The 20,698-nt window shown below is 41.0% G+C and overlaps 1 protein-coding gene across 2 annotated transcripts in view; it reads left to right on the top strand.

Moving 5' to 3' along the window:
* LOC147673212 (beta-1,4-galactosyltransferase 1-like) overlaps positions 1 to 16,577 on the top strand; it is a 208,600-nt gene extending 192,023 nt beyond the window's left edge. For both annotated transcript variants that reach the window (XM_086947006.1, XM_086947007.1), the window contains exons 5-7: positions 4,592 to 4,714; positions 9,518 to 9,622; positions 14,841 to 16,577. In XM_086947006.1, the coding sequence (XP_086803132.1) occupies positions 4,592 to 4,714; positions 9,518 to 9,622; positions 14,841 to 14,976 (364 nt within the window). In that variant the 3' untranslated portion in view covers positions 14,977 to 16,577. The remainder of the gene's footprint in view (positions 1 to 4,591; positions 4,715 to 9,517; positions 9,623 to 14,840) is intronic.
* Positions 16,578 to 20,698: the final 4,121 nt, after the last annotated feature.

The following is a 20,698-nucleotide window of genomic DNA, read 5'->3' as shown; positions in this document are numbered from 1 at the left end:
TGCGACCAAGGGCTGGGCGTCCTTGATAACTTCTCAGCCTAGTCAGTGGTGGAAAGCTGGCTGGGGTACACTAGATAGGCAAGCATTTTTAAAGAGAGGCCAAGCAAGGTAGGCAGGTGAGTTCTTCTGTTTCGATGGAATTTAAACATGCCAACTCCCAGTTCTAGCATTCCCTCTGTTTCACCTTGAACAGGTAGATTACCAGGCCGCGAGCTTCGGTTTCCTTTCATGAAGGCCGCTGCGAGATGATACACTGGCAGCAGGGGCCGGGAGTCAGGGATTCCTTTGCAAAGCTGCCGCAAGGGCTCGTGTAGAATCTGACACCTCCAGCGCGTCTTGGAGATTCAGTCAACACGAATTTGCAAACCTACAAGTCACAGCGTGACAAACATTAGGAAGGAGTGAAGGTGCCAAGCCCAGCGCCAGCCCATTTGGCAATTGTGCGGCTATCGCCTGTGGATTGGGTAGTTTACCGTACCTGGCGTGTTTGTGGCTGTCTGCCTGCCTCTCCAGCCAACCTACAAGCCGTCACCACCGCCTGCTGGTTTGCACATTGGTCAAAGGCCGCCTGCTGTTTCTGCACTGATGGCTCGAGCTAAGGGCGCCTGCTCTTATCCCCCGGTACTGACGGACAGGTGCTGGCTCTTTCGACAGGCCTTCCTTCCTTTCTTCGTGATGTTCACGAAGTGGGAGAGATGCTGATCTCCGAGGCACATATAATACCTGCTAACTCCCTGATGGTTTTATGAGAAATATATACAGGGCTGTTATGTTTCTCGTTACAAGGTTTCAGAGAGATTAATCAAACGGCATTCTTATCACAAGGTTATAAATCAGTGGAGGGGGAGATCTCGAGGGGGCGGGGGCGTTGTGTAAACTACTCAATAAACAAACCCTTTTAGCGCCTCTTGAGCCTTGAGTAGTGATGTACTGTTATGTCACAGTGCCTCTCTTTGCAGGTGCCCAATAAAAAGCCTCTCTGGTAAACAATTAATTGTGCGGTGCATTTAATGTTAAAACCAAGCATTGATTGGTAATGAATAACGATCTCATCTTTACGCTTTTGTTGAGGAGCAGCAATTTCTATTTGGGATTCACTTGTTGTTGTTGAATTTTCTCAAACAAAAATATTTAAAACTTTCTCGAGTGGTTTTCCACCATTTCCTTCCTGACAACACTCTGCGATCTGCTGCACCACCAACAAGCAGTGTCCTCTGGAACAGAAAGTACGCGCTGGCACCAAAATAATAGTGGCCTCTATTCGCAAATAAAACAGCATAACTGTCAAGGCTTCAGAATGCTATGTGTGACATTTTCATACTTTCAGTGTGAATATGAGTTACATTTCAACGATTATGAATGACACTTTCTCACAAGCAAATCAAGCAATGAAGACGAGGGAAACATAAATATCAGAAATTACACCTATTTAAGCAATGAGAAACTTATGGGCCGATTCCCAAAGGTAATCTTAGACAAAGGTCTAACTTTATGACTTTTAGTATTTACAGAGATAGTTTGCGAGTCGTATCTTTACATCCGCAGTTGGGCCGGATTCTGCACACATGGGCCGTACTATCCGCACCCTGGCCGTACTCTCCGGCGTCACGTTGTAAATACCCCGCACCATGGTGCATCTTTTGCGCCGCCGCTGCGTCACAAAAGTGACGCAACGGCGGCGTAAAAGCAGCGCAAGGGGCTTGTAAATCTGCCCCAAAGTGTCTATATTGTATACATAGCTTCATGTTAAATAACTAAAAAAACTAAGATATCTGTGCTTGTTGTAGGAAAAATGGCCACATAAAATGCTGCAAAATTGCCGCTAAATTTCCATATTTGTGCCGCTAAATTTCCATTTTTGTGCCGCTAAATTTGCTAATCCATGCCGCTATATCCTGGGGGGTCTGTTTATCGCTGATAAAACAGTTCATGAGCGGTCTTTTCTAGACTTATCCTCCGGTTAAATCTTCACCACCGGAATGGGAACTCAACACGGTCCTTTCACAACTGATGAAGCACCCGTTCGAGCCGATTCACAAAGCCACCTCAAGTACCTGACATGGAAGGTCGCCTTGCTTTTAGCCGCCACTTCTGCCAGAAGAGAGGGAGAAATTCAGGCTTTCACTATAAAGGAACCTTTCTTACATTTCTCTCAAGAGTATGTCACTCTTAGAACGAATCCAACTTTCATACCCAAAGTGCCTTCTCGGTTCCATCTAAAGAACCAGTGAAATTGCGAGTTTTCTTCCCAAATCCTACAACCCCAGCGGAAAGAACACTGCATTCTTTGGACATTAAACAATGTTTGACGTTTTATCTTTAAAGAACAAAAAGCTTCAGGAAATCAGATCAGTTGTTCGTGGCTTATGGCCAAGCTACACTGGGAAAAGCGGTCACTAAAGCCACAATTTCCAGGTGGATAGCCTCCGCAATCCATTTTTGCCACATCAAATCCAAACGACATTTTCAAAGAACTGTCAGGTCGCACTCTACAAGAGCTGTGGCAGTGTCTACAGCATTGTTTGCAGGAGTGACACTAGAGAATATCTGCCGTGCTGCGACATGGAAGAATGTCCACACGTTTACAAGACATTACTGCCTGCAATCAGCAAATCAACAGGATGCAGAAGTTGGTCAAGCGGTTTTACGTCACCTGTTTCCATAAGAACAGATTCAGGTAACCAATGTTTTATTCATCTTATAATAAGTCTATGCCTTTCAATATTTTTATAAAGGTTAAAGATGTACATGCTGTACAGATTACTTGCTTCTTTTGTACTGATATTACTTTTTCTGTTTAATATTATATGACTGCTATTTAGCATTTAGTCATGTTTTTAATTAATAATGTATTTACTTCACGATTGTTGGGTGTTAAATATGTTTTTGGGAGTGTATCACAATAAGTCTCCCACAATCCGCAACCGACTTTTGTCTGGCATACTGCTTGCTATTCTGATTCAGGCATGTGAATCTATGAAAGATACCCCAATACTGGATAAGAAAACAAGTTACTTACCTGTAACTTCAGTTATCCAATATTGGTATCTTTCATAGATTCTCATGCACCCACCCTCCTCCCCAGAGAGTCAGTTATCTAATTTTTGGGATACCCATTCCCACTTGTGCAAACGAAAATCTGAGGCGAACTGGCTCTGCAGGGAGGGTTCTAGAGGGTGCTGTGGGCTGATTGGTTGGAACAAAGACTTTGTTTTTTTGTAGCATAATGAGGTAGATAGGCTACTACAATCTAGGCCTCAGGCCTTTCTCATAGGGCCTACTACTGTAATTTACTTTTGGCACAACTTTTTTATATACCTCAGCGACGGGGAATGATACAGGCATGTGAATCTATGAAAGATACTAAAACTGGATAACTGAAGTTACAGGTAAGTAACTTGTTTTCATACCTTGGATGAAGTATATCAAAGATTTCACAAGAGACCTAGATCACCCGGAATATTATGAACAGCTGGAATCTCTAGATACATCAGCAGAAAAGATCTTAAAAGAGAGTTCATGATGCTATTGGACTCTCTTAGGACATCTCTGGAAATATTGAAGGTGCGTGTTTGTAATAAACAAATTATCTTGACCAGTTATGATATACAGCCATACTTGTAATTCATGGAGGGGATGCAGGACAGATTTGTTTAAACGCGCTTTAGGTTAGGCATTTTCCATCGCCTAACAAGCTTTCCTGTAACTATTGTCTGGTCATGTTTGCTTTGTAAATGTCCATGTGACGATAAGTCATAACAGACAACAATTCATGTTGTGCTCTTTCGTAAATTTTAATAAAAACAGAGAAAGATTTTAACTTTACCGACCTTAAGGCTTCTTGGCCTTAGGCAATGCCGTCCAGCATTTTCATCCTTTCAATTGTTAGCCAATGAGTACACTATGTGGTCTATGGCAATGTTTTTAAAGATTGTAATTAGGTGCAAAAGGGCCTTCATATTGTGATCTTCTGGTGATGTAAATGTGACTGTATTTTATGATAAATTTTCTTAGCTACAGTGATTGTCATATACTTAATTAATTTGTACATGATTTTTAGCTTTGGAAATAGTGTTTTTATATCTGCATTTTGTTTTTATGATTTCCACAGAAGAAATGTAATAAAGCTTATTTTGAATTGGATTGAAATAGCCCTGTTTCCAACTTCTCAGTCAGGCACTGTTAATGCATATAAATGTATCCTCGCTTTTACCTTTTAAAACGATGATGTATAACAATACAGTGATTGCTCAAAATGCTTCTTTATAATTACGTCAACGCAGAGATGGGAAAACCTATTTTACTGAAACAATATCCTGTATAACTTGGTAATGGGAAGGGTTCATAATAATGACAAACAGCTTTTTTAATCTAAAAAAAACTTTCAGTGTGGTTAGTTTTAATAAAATAGAATTTCTGACCTCTGCCACTGTGTGCCAATGTTTTTCAAGAGTCACTGTACTCTCTATCTTCATTGATCGGGTTAGGGGAATTCTTAGCTAGCAAGTGTAGTGGTAAACAAAATGTGATGTTATGGTTCCTAAGTCCAAGGCCACCTCATTCATTCTGTTGAATATTTCTCTTTGCATAGCTTACCCTATGATACGCTCTTCGGTGGAGTGGTAGCGTTCAGCAAAGACCAATTTCTCAAAATCAATGGATATTCCAACGTGTTCTGGGGCTGGGGAGGAGAAGACGATGAATTGTACAACAGGTCTGTATCTCAGATAAAGTCTAAAGTATTTTTGGTACGGGTTGTGTCTGCAGACCAGGGGTGTATACACATCAACAAGAAACCGATATGTCGCCACATTATGTCCACAAATCACAACAATATGGTAATTTGTGTCAAACCAAGAGGGTCTTTTGTGAAATACAGGATTCAAGAGGAAATCAGTAATTCCCAGCCTCCATTTTACTCCTGATATTTCACCTGGAAATTTCACCAGTAGAGCCCATTACCAACCCCACTGGAATTACAGATGTACCAGTAATCAAAATATTTGTCTATTAAACCCACCGAAGCATATGGGTCAGCTTATGTTTTTTGTGCACCACCCTGCTCCCATGGAGAGGACCGAGGAAGGGACAGGAAGGACAGTACGGCAATGCTTTCCAGGGCACAGTAACCGATGACAAGCACCCCACTTTGGGCTCACCACATGTTGTTCTGATATCTATGGGCCCCCTTGTGACTCCTGCACCTGCTTGACATGCACTTTCATGTTGAAAACTATTTCTGTCTCATGGGATCTCCATTGATGATCAACAACACTGAATAGTCCCCCTCACGTGCGAGGACCCTGGAGAAGATCTTTCAACGTCACATTTTCTTTGCTGTACTTCAGAAAGGCCAGGAGCACATGTGACACAAATGTGAAATGTTGCAGCCTGAAAACAGGCTATATTGCCAAATATATTGAATTCCTTTAAAACTTGGAAGCAAAAAGGCATAAGCTTTAAAAATTCAATAAAAATAATTAAAAGGTGACCTTTTAAAAACGTCCTCCCCAAACTCTTTTTATTTCTTTTTGATGTAAGAGATAGGGGAATATATGGCAATGTAGATATGTAGGGTAGGCTGCAGCATTGAATATATTGAAAATGAAACACTGCACCTAGTGCTCCGTAACCTCCAGTTTCCCATCATGCCCTGTAGATGGCAGCTTGCTCAGTTCTTTTGGATATACAAATTAGCAGGATAGAGTTGTACTTATTATGTCTCTTCCTTCGGGGTTGAGCTTATGATTTCAATGGAGATAATGTCAATGTTAAGATAATGCACAGTTATTGTATTCTTCATCTGAGCAAGGAGAGAATGCATCCTGAATAGTGGGAGGAAAGCTTTCAGGGCTAAATGTACTGCTCTCAGCTCCAATGGGTTGATGTGGTAAGACTGTTCCCTTGGGGATCCCATACCTTGTATTTGAAGATGGTCCAATTGAGCATCCCAACCTGTAAGGGAAGCATCAGTCACTATGGCTTTGATTGAAATGTCTGGATGGAAATTCACTCCTCTGAAAAGATGCTATGCTCGGCGACGTAGCTGAGCGATTGTTTTACATAAATTACCACCACTCTGCCCTCCCTTCTTCCTGACAGCTGATCCCACTGATCACCTAGGCACTGTTGTAGAGGCCTCATGTAGAGACGTGCATTCGGGACCAGAAAAATGCGTGATGCCATTGATCCTTGAGGAGGGGAGACTTTTCTTGCATTGGGGTGGGCTGTTGTCTTCATATTGCAACATTTCTGAAGGGTAGATAAGCCTTTCTCCTCAGAAGTAAACACTTTTGTGTACACCGTGTCTAGGACTGCACTCAGGTCATGTAGGGGTTAAACTGCTGTTGAGGTAGATGTCTTGTAATTTACCTACAGTCCCAGTTGACTAAGAGCTTGCTTGTTGATACAAAATGCCTTATTGAGCCAATCGTCTTCCTATGGATAGACCAAAATCTTCATTTTCCTGAGGTGAGCTGCCACAGCCATCATACATATGGAGAAAAGTTGTGGAGCAGACGAGATCGAAAGGAAGAACCTTGTATTGGTAAAGGTTTCCTCCTACAGTGTACCTCAGAAATTTTCAATGTTTCTTAACTCTGCATGTGAAAATAGCCATCATGCAAATAAAAAATTTCCCGATGATGGAGTTGGGGGTAGATTTGATGAAGAGCCTACATTTTGATGTCTTTATGTTGTGGCAAAGACACAGGTCTTCATAGATTCATATCACTTCTGAGAGCTTACTGATTGTTCCAACAGTTTGTTTACTTAGAATTAATGCCGAAAAAATATAGTGCTGTTTGCGCTGCCCTAAAATCATTTTGTCACCACCTCTTCCATTGTATACATTAAATCCGTATTTTTAGCTCCTACCATTGCCAGCTTTTTTTTATATACACTTTAGAAATAGATCACAGTGTTGATTAATGACAGAATACATTGATATTAATGAAATTTCCAGCATTATAGTAGAAAAATATTCTAACAAGATTTGCTTCCCTTTTGCACTCTTCTAAATAATGCTCACTAATTTAGGTAGTATCAAATCATATTCCATAGGTATGTCCTTTACATTTAAATTTAGAGGAAGTGCGCTATGTTAAATTCTTATTGTTTTGCCTCCTGCAAAGTATATCGGTCTTGGGAGTGGATAATTAAACCAACTCCGGACGGTTTTAAATTAATAGAAAACGGATAAGGAAATGTAAGTCTTGTGTGAAATATAGAACACCAAGCAATGATAAATAATGAGGTAAGAGTGAGGAGACATTTCATTAGCCGTACTACACAGAAGAATGAAGTGTGCATCATAAAGGATTGCATTAACTAAAATAATTGGGTTTATTCATTACAGATTAGTTAATCCCAAAAAGTGGAGACAATGTTTCTGGTAATCATACAATGGAACTAATTACCATTAGATGAGCAACTGTTAGGTGCAGCTTGCTCCTATCAGTATTGCATGAACAAACTCCCCTTTCTTTATAGATACTGTTTATATAATTCACACATTATAAATAAAAATATTAAAAAAATTGGAACAGCAACAATGCATCCCTAAACGTTAAAATTCTATCACATCAAGTCATTTTGCATTAATAAATACTGTTGATGCGTTTAGTCGGTTCGTGAGATCAATCCCCCGCCTTCCTGAGGACAAATCGATTTAGATATAAAATTCACACAGTAAAACAATTGTTTCTATAGGAAACAAGAGAGACCTAAAAACCCAATCAATCCATATTTAGCAATTATGTTTGAGCATCATTAAATATGTATCCTACTTTAGTGCAGACTACTGGCTAAAAATCACCGACCCTTTACACACTTGCTCAGGGGTGGTCTTGTGGAGGTCTATATATAATTGTCTCTTGAAAATTTCTATGTCCTACAATATATAAAAATTAATTAGCCGACCTAATTTAAAGTATTACTTAATGATTTCATCTCTAATTGTAAAACCCGTTATTAAGTCCTCACTTACAAGACAACTCTTGAGCGATGGTGTGATGAATAATGATTAAGGTATATATTTGTTTATAATGTGTCTAACTTGATAGATGGTTATCAATATATCCCTATATAGGGAAAGGAATGTATGTTGCTGTTTCAAATATTTTGATATTTTTATTTATAATGTGGGATATATATAAACAGTGTCTATGAAGAAAGGGGAGTTTGTTTATGCAATACTATAAATAAATATGATGATATGATATATCTATGTTTTTAAACTTTTAACTGTCTATTGTTTTGTACATGTGAACAGTGGACATTATTAAATTTATTTGAATAATTACAATACACATGTATATATTTTCACAGTAAGGAGTGAGTTTCAAATATGGTTTAATGCACTGACAATATATGGAGTATTTTGTGTAGTGCATTCTGACCACGCTAATAATATAGACTAATGGTTTACATATATAAAGCGGGAGCACAAAGGGGAGTCCTTCTTTGTAATTTTGATTGTACGCTAGGGGATTGTATATTATGTTGCAATGCACGTTAGTAATTTATGCTTCTCTGTCTCCTATAGTCTCTTGATTTTAAAATATATGTCCTGATGAAGGTGGTGTGAACCATTCTGACTTCCATCGAAACTGTCAACAGATTTTTTTTAAAAAGATAATTTTATTTATTTAGAATTTTAACAAAAGTAAAATGACTTATTTATTTGAATATGGTGTATATTGATGTGATCCTTTTCAATAAACGCATGTGTTTTTAATGTAATTTATATATTGTAACACTTGATAATCATTGAAAGGAGAGTGAGACAGACAGTTATTTTTTTTGTTTTTAATAGTAATTGTGTTTTTAATATTGTTGTTGAATATTACCCTAGATGTAAATTCTTTCATATATAATGGTTGAGGTGTGTAATGAAGGGTGTATAGACCCACACAAAGCATGAAAGGGAGGATTATTTGTTGTTTAGTTGTAAACTACCCTGTCCCTTTTGGCCAGTTGGGTTGACTCTCCTTGTATTTGGAGCCTTCCACGCACACCAGTCCACCAGCCACACCCTTAATGCATGTGCTAACTCAACACCCAAACGTTCTCAAAATACAGTCAGTTGAGAAGCGTATATTTCAAATGTTGCTGGTGAATTGATGTTTCACTCAGACTGTCCTCCACTTGCAATGGAAACTACCCAGACTTCCTCTTTTCGAATTCCATAATTTGTGTTGCCTTAGGACTTGGTTTATATTTCGTACATAATGTAGCAACTATTTCAGGAAATGCACTCTTGCTACTCCTAATATCACAACATTTGTTTGTGGTTCCTGCATATCTACTAAACATGTAAACAAGCATATGGCTCACAAGTGAAAGCTACCGAAATGTAAAAGCTTTAGGCATTCTTGAAGGGTAGCCACAATTAACATTTACGATTGTTCCCCTCTTTCATTCAGTGTGCCAATTGGGCCACCAATACATGCAATGAGTGAGCAGAGAAACTGGTCTCCTATAAAGTAACATTTGTGCTTTTGTCCACGATAAATAGGGTTGTATCAGCAGGCATGAAGGTTGAGCGTCCCAACAGTGCCATCGCAAGGTCTAAAATGATTGTCCACAACAGGGATTCTGGGAATGAAAGCAACGGTAAAAGGTATGTTGTGTGTAGGCACTGATTGAACTTCAGCTTTCATAATCCCCACCACAAGTGTTGTCACTGTGTGCATCAATGTGCTTAGGGTTTAATTAGAAACAATATTAGATGCATGTTTGATTATATATATATATATATATATATATATATATATATATATATATATATAATCAAAGGAGTAGGACTTGTAAGGAGCAAAAACGTGTACATATTAAAAATATTCTATATAGTAGCTTGTAACTTTTACAATAATAAAAAATGAAACTACTAATAAACAATGAACAACTGGAAGAAAGAGGCAGTAAGAAAGCAGAAGAAAAGAACGGGACAATCAAATACAGTGGGAGATGAGAAGGCTCAGGGCTGTTATGCAGAATATTACTCATTGTAGGATGATCAAATTTCTTCAGATCTGTTGCTGACAATTTTTTCTTCATATGTTTAAAACCCTGTCTGGTGTATGCACAATCTCATGAAGTGATGTGTAGAGCTCATCTGGCATGTCCAAATAGATGTTGATTTCTGATCTGACTAACACTATTAACTTGCTGTTGGACAGACTGCCAGGTTATTTCCATTGGATCGGTTTATAATTGGTTGAATTTCTTGGGGAGACCTTTTGCTAGACTTTTTCAACTTTTTCACAGGCTTGCCTTCAATTGTTTTTCAAAGTTCTTCTGATCTTGTGTTGCAAGACGTGAATTAGGTCTTGCTGACTGAAGTCTAATAGATATTTAAACATTTATGCAGTAATAGTACTCAAAATATCTTCGCACTCATCAAAGTAAGGGTTTGAGAAGTTGCACAAGAACTTTCGGCACATTCACAAGTACGCTTTGCGCTATTTTGTTATGGGCTCTTATAAAGGGAACTTGCTTGAAAGGTGCATGACGTTTGCAAGAGACAGGCCACAGCATGACTGTACATGCCAACGATTTTATTTACATAATTATTGACCCATTTATTTTACGATACATAAAGACTTTTTGAGTATGGGTCATGTTTAATTATTTATATCAAATGCTGGAGCATGCTGGGCGAAAAAAGTATTATCAAAAAAATGTAATGGGTGATGGTAGCAACTCACTAATGGTCGCAAGGGGCCTGACATCTCACTTTTGCTCATTGAATTGAGGACTTTACTTCTTGTGTGTAAAAAGCCAACCAGGCATAAGTGGAAAAACAATTTACAGCGCATGCCGCTACCCCTATGTGACTGCATAATTTATTATGAAGTAATATTTCTAACCTACGTATTGATCAAAGAATCTAGTCAAACTTTTTAATCACAATTACTTTATCTATAACTGTTGTGATTTAACAATGACAAAAAGTGATTTTACAAATGAGATTAGCCAAGTATCAAATCATACACACAAGTTGCTAAATCGCTGCCTTCTTAGAACTTTAGTTCTTAAACTAATATGCTTAGTAAACTACTCTAAAAAGAGAAAACACAACTGTAAATTTGTGGCTTTAAAAGCACCAATTTTCTCTGATATCACAAATTTCTCTGGCATCTAAAGGTACAAACAAGGCAGATATACCGAGCCCCACAACAAAGGCTTGTCCATGAGAAAATATTGACATATTAAACAACAGCACTTTAGAAAATAGTCCTCTCAAAATCTAACTTACGTTGTCCTCATTCTTGCAGGAAAACCTGCCCAGAGCTCCACCGCCGCCCCCCCCTCTTTTCAGGGTAGAACTTAGCCATACAAAGGCACACACTTTTTCACCTAGGACCACCATGAGAAGGGCATTCCAATTTCCAAAACTCCCCCAGAGGTACTTATTTCCGTCCACCGGTTCCAAAACTCAGATTGAGGACACTCTGTCTTCTCCGGACCTATCATACCTCAGAGTGCTTGGTAGACCTGTCTTATCTCACTTAGACAGTAATGTGCATGAGGCATCCAGTATACCAGGACAAAAGATGATCTGTCCTAGAGAGGGGTTTGTAGGACAAGTAAAGAGGAGTGATCAAAAAAATGACCCATTCTCTGTATAATTCCACCACTGGTGGGCATAAGACCTCATTTAGAGGTCAGTGTTTATTGGGGCATACTCTAGTAACCAGAAGATGTATTGTCCGCCAACCTCACAGTTCCCTTGCCCCATTTAGAAGTTGGGTACTGAATGGTTTCTACTGGAAGAGTTTAAGTAGCTTTACATCAAAAACTCTTGGTCTTTGGACCAAGAATCAAAGTCCATATTTATGCCTGAGATATCTTACGCATGGTCCATAACTTATGAATTTGTGTGCTACGTTTCCTCTAATAGCACTTTAGCAACTAGTCAATGGTATGAAGCAATATATAAATGCAATTGCCTAAAAACCCCGACACTTTCCCACATCATATGAATTTATAAGAATTACATTTAAACCCATTTCCAAAGATTGAGATTTAAAGATTTGTTTGTGACATAATATTCCAATGTGCATTTTAATTAAGGCATCCAGTTTTACGATTTTACTGGTTTTTACAGATAAATACAGACAGAATTTTTTTTATTTCCTGCCTGTACTCATTTTTAAAAGTAGAAAATTGTGCTTCTTGTGAGTGACAGTCCTTGTTATGCTTCATGAATTCCAGACCAACTTCTAAACCGATAGACACCATGAGAATGTAAAAATAGGGAGATTTCCTTAATACAGGAATATGTTAACATATATTTGTACATAATGCTAATATCTACCTGCCGGAATAGTGTTATTTATATTTGTTTGCTTAATTTGCTAAAACGTGACAGGCATCAAAGTATGAGCGCATGTTTATAAGTTAAATAAATCTGGAATTTCACCATTTTACAACTCCATTTATTTTCAAAACATAAAATAAATATGGATAAAGACCAATACAATGGCCCAAACATAAATATGGATAAATACATGTAAATGTAAATGTACAGGAATTTATATAGCGCAAATCACCAACCGGTCTCTAAGCGCTTGCTTAGGGAACCCGTCCTGGTATTCCCCTGTGAGATAACCCCGGCAGGGTATCCACAAGGTGAAAGCCAGGTATCCCGCCGCGAGGGGCCGTTGTGGAGATTAAGCAAGCTATTGCCCAGAGTCGCAGAGTGTGAACCCGTGAATCAAGTAGGCACCGGAGCGAGAATTGTCGAGTCCATGGACATTTTAGGACTCAAGACCCCGCTGAGGCGGGAATTGAACCCTGGTCCCGGGCTGACCTCTGCTTCCAGGTCTGCCTCCTCTAACCAGTGAGCCATACTTCTCCATTCCAGACGGAATGATAAAAAAAAACAATAAAACTGGGAGCCTTAATTGTAATAAACATGTCCAACATAGATTTAAGATCCTTCTTTTTAAATGTATCTCTTAATTTGTAAAAACCAAACCAGACCTGAGCTTGAATGGCAATTGCTTCACTTAGCCTGGCGAATGTACTGCATGCGAGGTTTAGAATTGTATGCACAGACATGGGCATAGCCCATCCTAAGTGGTAACAGTACAAGATTAGGGAGGAGCAAGTTAGATATGTGACACTGGTTCATGCAACCCTGCTCCTAACTCATTCTATGATATATGTCTCATGTCTAAAAGCTTAGTGTTGCAAATATCAAGAAAGCTTAAACCATAAAACCTCTGAACCTAGGAATGTGGCGGGTTCCCAGACATGTGGTACTAAAAATCATATGCCACTGTGAAACCTAGACTATATTAAATGAGGTAACACGCCTAGAAGTGTTTTGTTATATGAGTAGATACTACAAAAACATAACCAACGTTTCCAGTGTTCAGGCTTAGGACCTGATTTTGAGTTCAGCTGACAAAATAATGCACATTAGGGTGAAGAAGTACTTTACTCCATCGCCCAGATGCACATCACATCCACCAAACCTAGAGATGTAAAGGGTGGGTAGAGAACCATATCCGAGCGGCATAACAGCGGAGAAATGCCGCCAGTGGGTATTGTATGGCAATGTGTGGAGTAATGTTGCAAATACCAATAAAAAGGTTTTTTTTTAAATTGGAGATGTCTGCAGGCACGATGGATCTCTATACAATCCCATGAACAGTTGTCACGGTGGCCACTGTCATTGAAGGAAAGGTTTATGGGTGGTGCTGTCGACCATGATGGTGAGCCATCAAACTTGTCAAAAACTGTTTGTTTTTCAAATAAAGTTTGTTTGTTTGAAAAACAAAAATGACACCCCATGCCTGGAAGTGTTCCACCATTGTGTGGAGATCATTATTCTATTTTTCCTGTCTCTCTGTGCCATGTTTTACTGGTGGTGGCGGAGAGGAAAAAATGTCATTACACCGTCCACCCTAAATAGAGTTGGAAGTGTAATGTCATTCCTCTGATGGCTCCTACTCTCTCAGGCCGTCTGAAGACGTATTCAGTTGATGGAGCCAACGGGGGCTCCCATGAGGCAATACTTATGGTCCATTCATCTCTAAGTGAGGCAGGCGGAACAAGAGTTTGGCGATCAGGGACTGGAGTACACTGTCCACCAAACTCTAAATCAAGCCATTTGTTTATATGGAAGTTCACAACAGCAAATAAAAGCCTGGCTGACGTCGGAAAAAAGCTTCCTTTATAAAAGTTGCCCCTCCAATGCCCCTGGTGCTTGCATACCAGTGATCTGATCTGGTTATGCCTCCAACAGAAAAACACAACAGTTCCTGCACCAGTAAATAAGGTTAGGTAACAAACAGTTGGGCGGGATGGACATCTGCCATTTTTTGACCCTAAGTCATGAAGCCACAACTTGTGTCATAGTATTGTATCGTGTAAGAAACAACACAAGCATCCCAACGTTATTGAGGTGGAGGAAATCTAAATCTGTAGTTCACAGCACTGGTGAAACACTTTCATTTTAAAAGATTTAGTGAATGGCATTCACCTATTTAGATAACCACCATATTGATGATTGGGTTACGCTGTCCCGCTGCACTTGTAGTAAGCTTTCCTTATCCATGAGTTGGAATTGTACTCGTAAACGTCAACCTGGATCATTCTTCCAAACATGAAATAAAATTTTATAAAACTTCATTCATGCCTGTCAATCATATTTCAAAAAATATTTGTAATCCGTGTATGAAATTTTCAAAATATATTTATCTCTTACTCATTTCATACTAAACCACAATTAAGACAAAATAAATATCTGGGCACTGTTCAAATTCCAAATGTTACCATATTAGGCTGTTCAATTTGTAACTTTTCTGCATTTAATGTTTTCTCAGCTTTCCACTGATTAACCAGGCTCACAGGAGGATGAACATTGATGGAGTGAGAACTATACAATACAAGATTGTGACTACAACCAAGCACAAACTGTACACAAAAATCACAGTGGACCTCGGACAACCTGGGACATAGTACAATTCAGAGGCCTTGGGTAGCCAACTAGGAACAAAAGTCCTCCATCTACCTCATGATCGAAAAAGCTATGAGGCCCGCGGCCTATGAATTTATCAAGGAATTGTTTTCGAAAAACCTGCTTTCGATTCGGGAGTAGAGTGCTGACGGCCATCTTGAAAGAGAAGTGTGTCACCCGTTTTGAAGGCTTGGGCCCAAATCTAACTATGAAGGGCTTTGTTTCTAGCCACAAAATACTGTGGAAGTGCAATGAACTGTTGGGATAGCTGGAATTTGCCAGGAACCAAAAGAATATTGGAGAGGAGCTTACAGAATTAAACCAAAGTAACGCTAAAAGAGAGGTCATTGCAATGATAACCTCCAGAATTCTATTTTTTTATCTGAATGGTGTGTAACGCCTAAGGTGGTTGAACACTCAATCCTTCCAGTTTTATGGTTGATTTCAAGGGGTTTGTTTGGTTGTTTTGTATGGTCAGGTGGGCAAGTGTTTGTTTAGAGGGTATGGCTTGTTGCTCATGTAAGAAAGTGTTTTATTCCTTTGAGGAACTGGTAAAGGATCTGTTCTGTGGATGAAGAATGAGAATGTTCTAGATTGTGAGTTTTTGCCCTCACATAAACTGGAGATATTTTTATATACATATATTTATGCCATGGCAGTTCAAATGAATGTGGCCGAATAACGTATTATTTGGAGCAAATGTGCTGATAAACGCACATTCACGGGTGTATTACTACTTTGTGAAGGTCAAACTCCAGTTTATTACTCCAGGAAGGTAAAATTCAAGAGAAAATAGGTTTATTGCCAGACAGACTGCATGTTGGAATAACTTTACTCAAGAAAACTGTTCTAAAAGACACAAGGCCTCTTCAATGGGATTTTACCTTAATGCACAAATGTTACCCCTTGCCTCCTGGTTAGGTTAAATACACAAGAAAGGGCCCAGGGCATAAACCATATATGCGGATGTGCAGAATGTAACATGCTATGTATTGCCACTGTTGAGGGAGGACGAGGGGCACCCTGGCCCACTCAAGGCTTTGGATTCCTCCCAACCCTACTCAACAATGGTAATAAATAGCAAATTACACTGCACATCTCCATATGTGTGTCTGTGTGGCAGAATTTATGATGCTACTAACTAGTTTAGAAATATACTAACTCTATAGCAAAATCAGGATGATCGAAGATATGAAAGTTAGCCAGACAACATGAAGGTGGGATAACCGGTCAGGGACCAGGTAGAATGATTCTCCGTGTATCATGATATGTTTTTTGATGTGGAATGGCGAAAGACTGAAACGATGAAAGGAAATATGCATTAATCATTTCTTTACCAAACTCTCTATTCCTGTGTATCACAGTTGAAATACTGTAAGGTAAAATAATAGTGTTGGAGCAAAACATGCAGATCTATACTGGCGGGGTTGGCCAAAGAATGAGGAACTACAAGAAAGGGAGCTTAAGCATACTTCGAAGTGAAATGGAAAATCAAGTTCACATCTGACCAGAGTGCATTAAAGGCTTGGCTGTATATTTTTTAAATAAATTAAGTCCAAGGTTGTGTGTTTTGTAAATAAATCAAGTCTAAGACCAAAATCAAGACTTTTGTATCCATTTGTATTTATTTGTATGCTCAACCATCTGGACAGGAAAGCGGCACAGGGATCCGAGAAGTGACTCTTGAGATCTGACACCTATCGATAAAATAACATGGAGGTGCAAAGGGGAATGGAAAGTGTGAGTGCGATGCGACATTCTAGAATGTAGTAACAGGAAGGTCAAATATTTAAAAATTTGCAAACGTTCAGTGTATCGGAGTATATTGTTAACCATGTTAATAGATCTCAGTTACCCAAAGGGGTCCTGGCAGTAACTCCAATCTGAATGCGGAAAAGACCGGGCCCTCAGTGTTAAATAGCCATGTTTTAAGTTCTTTCCTGAAAATGAGCAAATTGGGCAATGAATAAAGTGAGGTAGCTCCTTCCAGGCCTTGGCTGTACCAACGATGAAGCTTCTTCCTCCCCAGTTAAACTTCTAAATCTGGGAAGTACCAATGTTCTAGAATCTGAAGGATGAAGATTTCTATTGGGTACATACCACAAGAACTTTTGTTGGATATGGCAGGACCAGTATTGTGTAAAGCCTTAAAGGCCATACACAAGGCTTTGAACTTGATCCTGTTCCTGACAGGTAGCCAGTGAACCTTCTGAATTACTGATTTCACAGAGCAAACTTTGGAAGTGCCCAAAAGGAGTTTGGCGGAGGCATTTTGTTGCTGTTGCATGTTGATGTACAAACTATTAAAAATAATCTAGCCATGACAGAATAAGGTAGGTCACCACCGTTTTTTGAGACTCTGATGGAATACATTGAATAAATTGTAAGATATTTTTGATCATTCTGAGCATAAAAAATGTGGTGGATGTCAAGTTATTAGTCTGATCTCCAAAGGAACATTTATATTCTATAATGACTCATAAATATTTGGCCTTCCTGGCAGGAGTGAATAATATACCCAATTCCTCTGGCCACCAGGACGGAGACCAAAAGGCAGGATTGCTGCCAAAAAGAATATTCTCAGTTTTGTCTGAATTTAATTTTAAACAGTTGCTACTCATCCATGAACTGATGGCCGCATACATTCATGAACATTGCTGCCGATATTAATGTCCTGGTTTGAAACAGTCACAACAATTTGTGTATCCACGGCACAGGAGGTCAGCCCAAACCCAAAGGATCTGAGCAGATACATAACAAGCATTTACAATGCAATGGTTTCGCCTTTGTTAAAGGTAGAGCTATTGGCATTGCTCTTGACATTATTTTTATTTATGTTTTTTTAACATAAATAAATGGCATTGTCATTTACAATGCCACTAGCTTTATCTCTCGCAAATGACACACACAGAGCCCCCCACACACACAACCACACAGAGCCCCCACACACACAGCCACACAAAGCCCTCCACACACACAGCCACACAAAGCTCCCCACACACAGCCACACAAAGCTCCCCACACACAGCCACACAAAGCTCCCCACACACACAGCCACACAAAGCTCCCCACACACACAGCCACACAAAGCTCCCCACACACACAGCCACACAGAGCCCTCCACACACACCCATATGGCACAAGCAGGCAACAGGGGCACATGGAGGCACAAGCAGGCAACAGGGGCACACGGACGCACAAGCAGGCAACAGGGGCACACGGACGCACAAGCAGGCAACAGGGGCACACGGAGGCACAAGCAGGCAACAGGGGCACACGGAGCCACAAGCAGGCAACAGGGGCACAAGCAGGCAACAGGGGCACACAGAGGCACAAGCAGGCAACAGGGGCACACGAAGGCACAAGCAGGCAACAGGGGCACACGGAGGCACAAGCAGGCAACAGGGGCACGAAAACGGAGGCACAAGCAGGCGACAGGGGCACGAAAACTGAGGCACAAGCAGGCGACAGGGACACGCGGAGGCACAAGCAGGCAACAGGGGCACACGGAGGCACAAGCAGGCAACAGGGTCAGGAAAACAAGCACAAGCAGGCAAAAGGGTCACAGCAGGAATTGTAATTTAGACGGGGCTGAAGTGGAGAACGGTCAGTAGGGAAGTAGTGCGGCTGGTGCAGTGGTACCAAGCCGAAAGGTGAGAGGGGCTGCCTGCACCCCAGTTTGGACAGTTTCCACTACCTAACAGGGATTGGTGGGAGGGGGGCGTACTTCTTGCTTGCTTTAGGGCTGTTACTTGCTCCTGCCTGCTGCCGCCGGGACACGACAACAGGCAGGGAGAGGACAGGCTGGAAATTCTGGTGGAAATGCAAGAAGCTGTCACGTCGAGTTGCTCTCACCTTGTCCAATATCAAACAAGTCTCTGCCACAGGAAAGCCAGGTGGAATAAACACGGAGAAGGTGGTCTCAAAGTCGTAGACCCCCACTTCCGGAACCAACCAGAGCTATCCTCGCGAGATCAGCTTAACCACCTGGGGGGTGCAGTGAGCTCCTGCAGGGAGGGCTGAGAGGTGCAGTGAACTCCTGCAGGGAGGGCTGTGGGGTGCAGTGAGTTCCTGCAGGAAGGATTGTGAGGTGCAGTGAGCTCCTGCAGGGAGGGCTGTGAGGTGGAAGGAGGGCTGTGAGGTGGAAGGAGGGCTGTGAGGTGGAAGAAGGGCTGTGAGTTGGAAGGAGGGCTGTGAGGTGGAAGGAGGGCTGTGAGGTGGAAGGAGGGCTGTGAGGTGGAAGGAGGGCTGTGAGTTGCAAGGAGGGCTGTGAGTTGCAGGGATTCCTGCACTGTGGGCACATCTTCAGAAATCACAAAAACATTTGTAATGACCGGTAAATAAGCCGGCCCTACCAAAAGAAGCAGCATATAGACATGTACACACGCATACATACAGAAAGACAACTTGCCCAACTTAATGGTGCATTTAATATACTGCTCCGCCACCCCCAAAAAATATTTAACGTTTGTCAATTCTGCCTACACTACAAGGGAGACTCGCCCTTTCACCTTCTTAGATCTGTAAATTAATGATCACCTATTTGGGTACAAGTAACAGCTGACATTTGCAGCGTTTTGGAAACGCCTGAAGGGAGGTAAAAACAGTGTAGAGAAAACCCAAGATATTTGTAAAGATGGCAATTCTGTGCCTGCCCATGGAAAGCACAAACTACTTCCTTGGGAGCAAGGGTCTGTTCGTTTCAAGGAAGAAATGCCACTCAGAACACCAAGAACCCAGCCCCGGGTGTCATTTGGCGGCTTGATGCATCCTGGGAGCTGTAGTCATCCACCTAGACAACGGATTGTTGCAAGGTAACAGATGACGGTTGGTCGGGTATCGGAACAGGCAAGGCATCCAGTAACAATTAGTGAAACTGGTACCCCCCAAAAAATAGTGTGCATCTTACACTACACCCTGAGCGTGCATAATGATTCATTCAAATCAAACCGTTTTTTATACAGCAACTATCCCCCCCCCCCCAAGAGCCTAATTATTTTGTTTGTTAGAAGCCCCTTGCACCCCCAGAGATCTTCCCACCCCTACCAAAATGAACCTCTGAAGGTAAGGAGTATTACAACTTCTGAGCAGAGCGTACAAAACAGGTCTCTGAAAGAGTCATTTATCCTGCTTCACCTGGAGGCATCTCGACGCGTGGGAAGGGGGCGGGGCACACAAGCACCGCACACCGTCTGAAGGGACTTTCTTTAATGGTTGCTTATTACTCTGCGCAGCACACATGCGCCCGCGCCAGTAACAATTAGTGAAACTGGTACCCCAAAAAAAATAGTGTGCATCTTACACTACACCCTGAGCGTGCATAATGATTCATTCAAATCAAACCGTTTTTTATACAGCAACTACCCCCCCCAAGAGCCGAATTATTTTGTTTGTTAGAAGCCCCTTGCACCCCCGGAGATCTTCCTACCCCTACAAAAACGAACCTCTGTAGGTAAAGAGTATTACAACTTCTGAGCAGAGCGTACAAAACAGGTCTCTGAAAGAGTCATGAGTCATTTATCCTGCTTCACCTGGGAAGGGGGCGGGGCACACGAGCACCGCACGCCGAAACAGTTGCATTCTCCTCCAAATGCACACGCCCTCCCTTCTTCACCTGCTGTTTGTCCGCCAGCACCTCCTCGGCTCGCTCCTCCACCTCCTGCAGGAAACGCAACACAAGGTCGGGTTCCCTTGCTTGAGCCAGCGCCATCCTACCTGGAGCTT

The sequence above is a fragment of the Lissotriton vulgaris genome, chromosome 12 (assembly GCF_964263255.1).
Source record: "Lissotriton vulgaris chromosome 12, aLisVul1.2, whole genome shotgun sequence".
In the NCBI taxonomy this organism is placed as follows: Eukaryota; Metazoa; Chordata; class Amphibia; order Caudata; family Salamandridae; genus Lissotriton; species Lissotriton vulgaris.
This window is presented reverse-complemented; position numbering and strand designations above follow the sequence as displayed.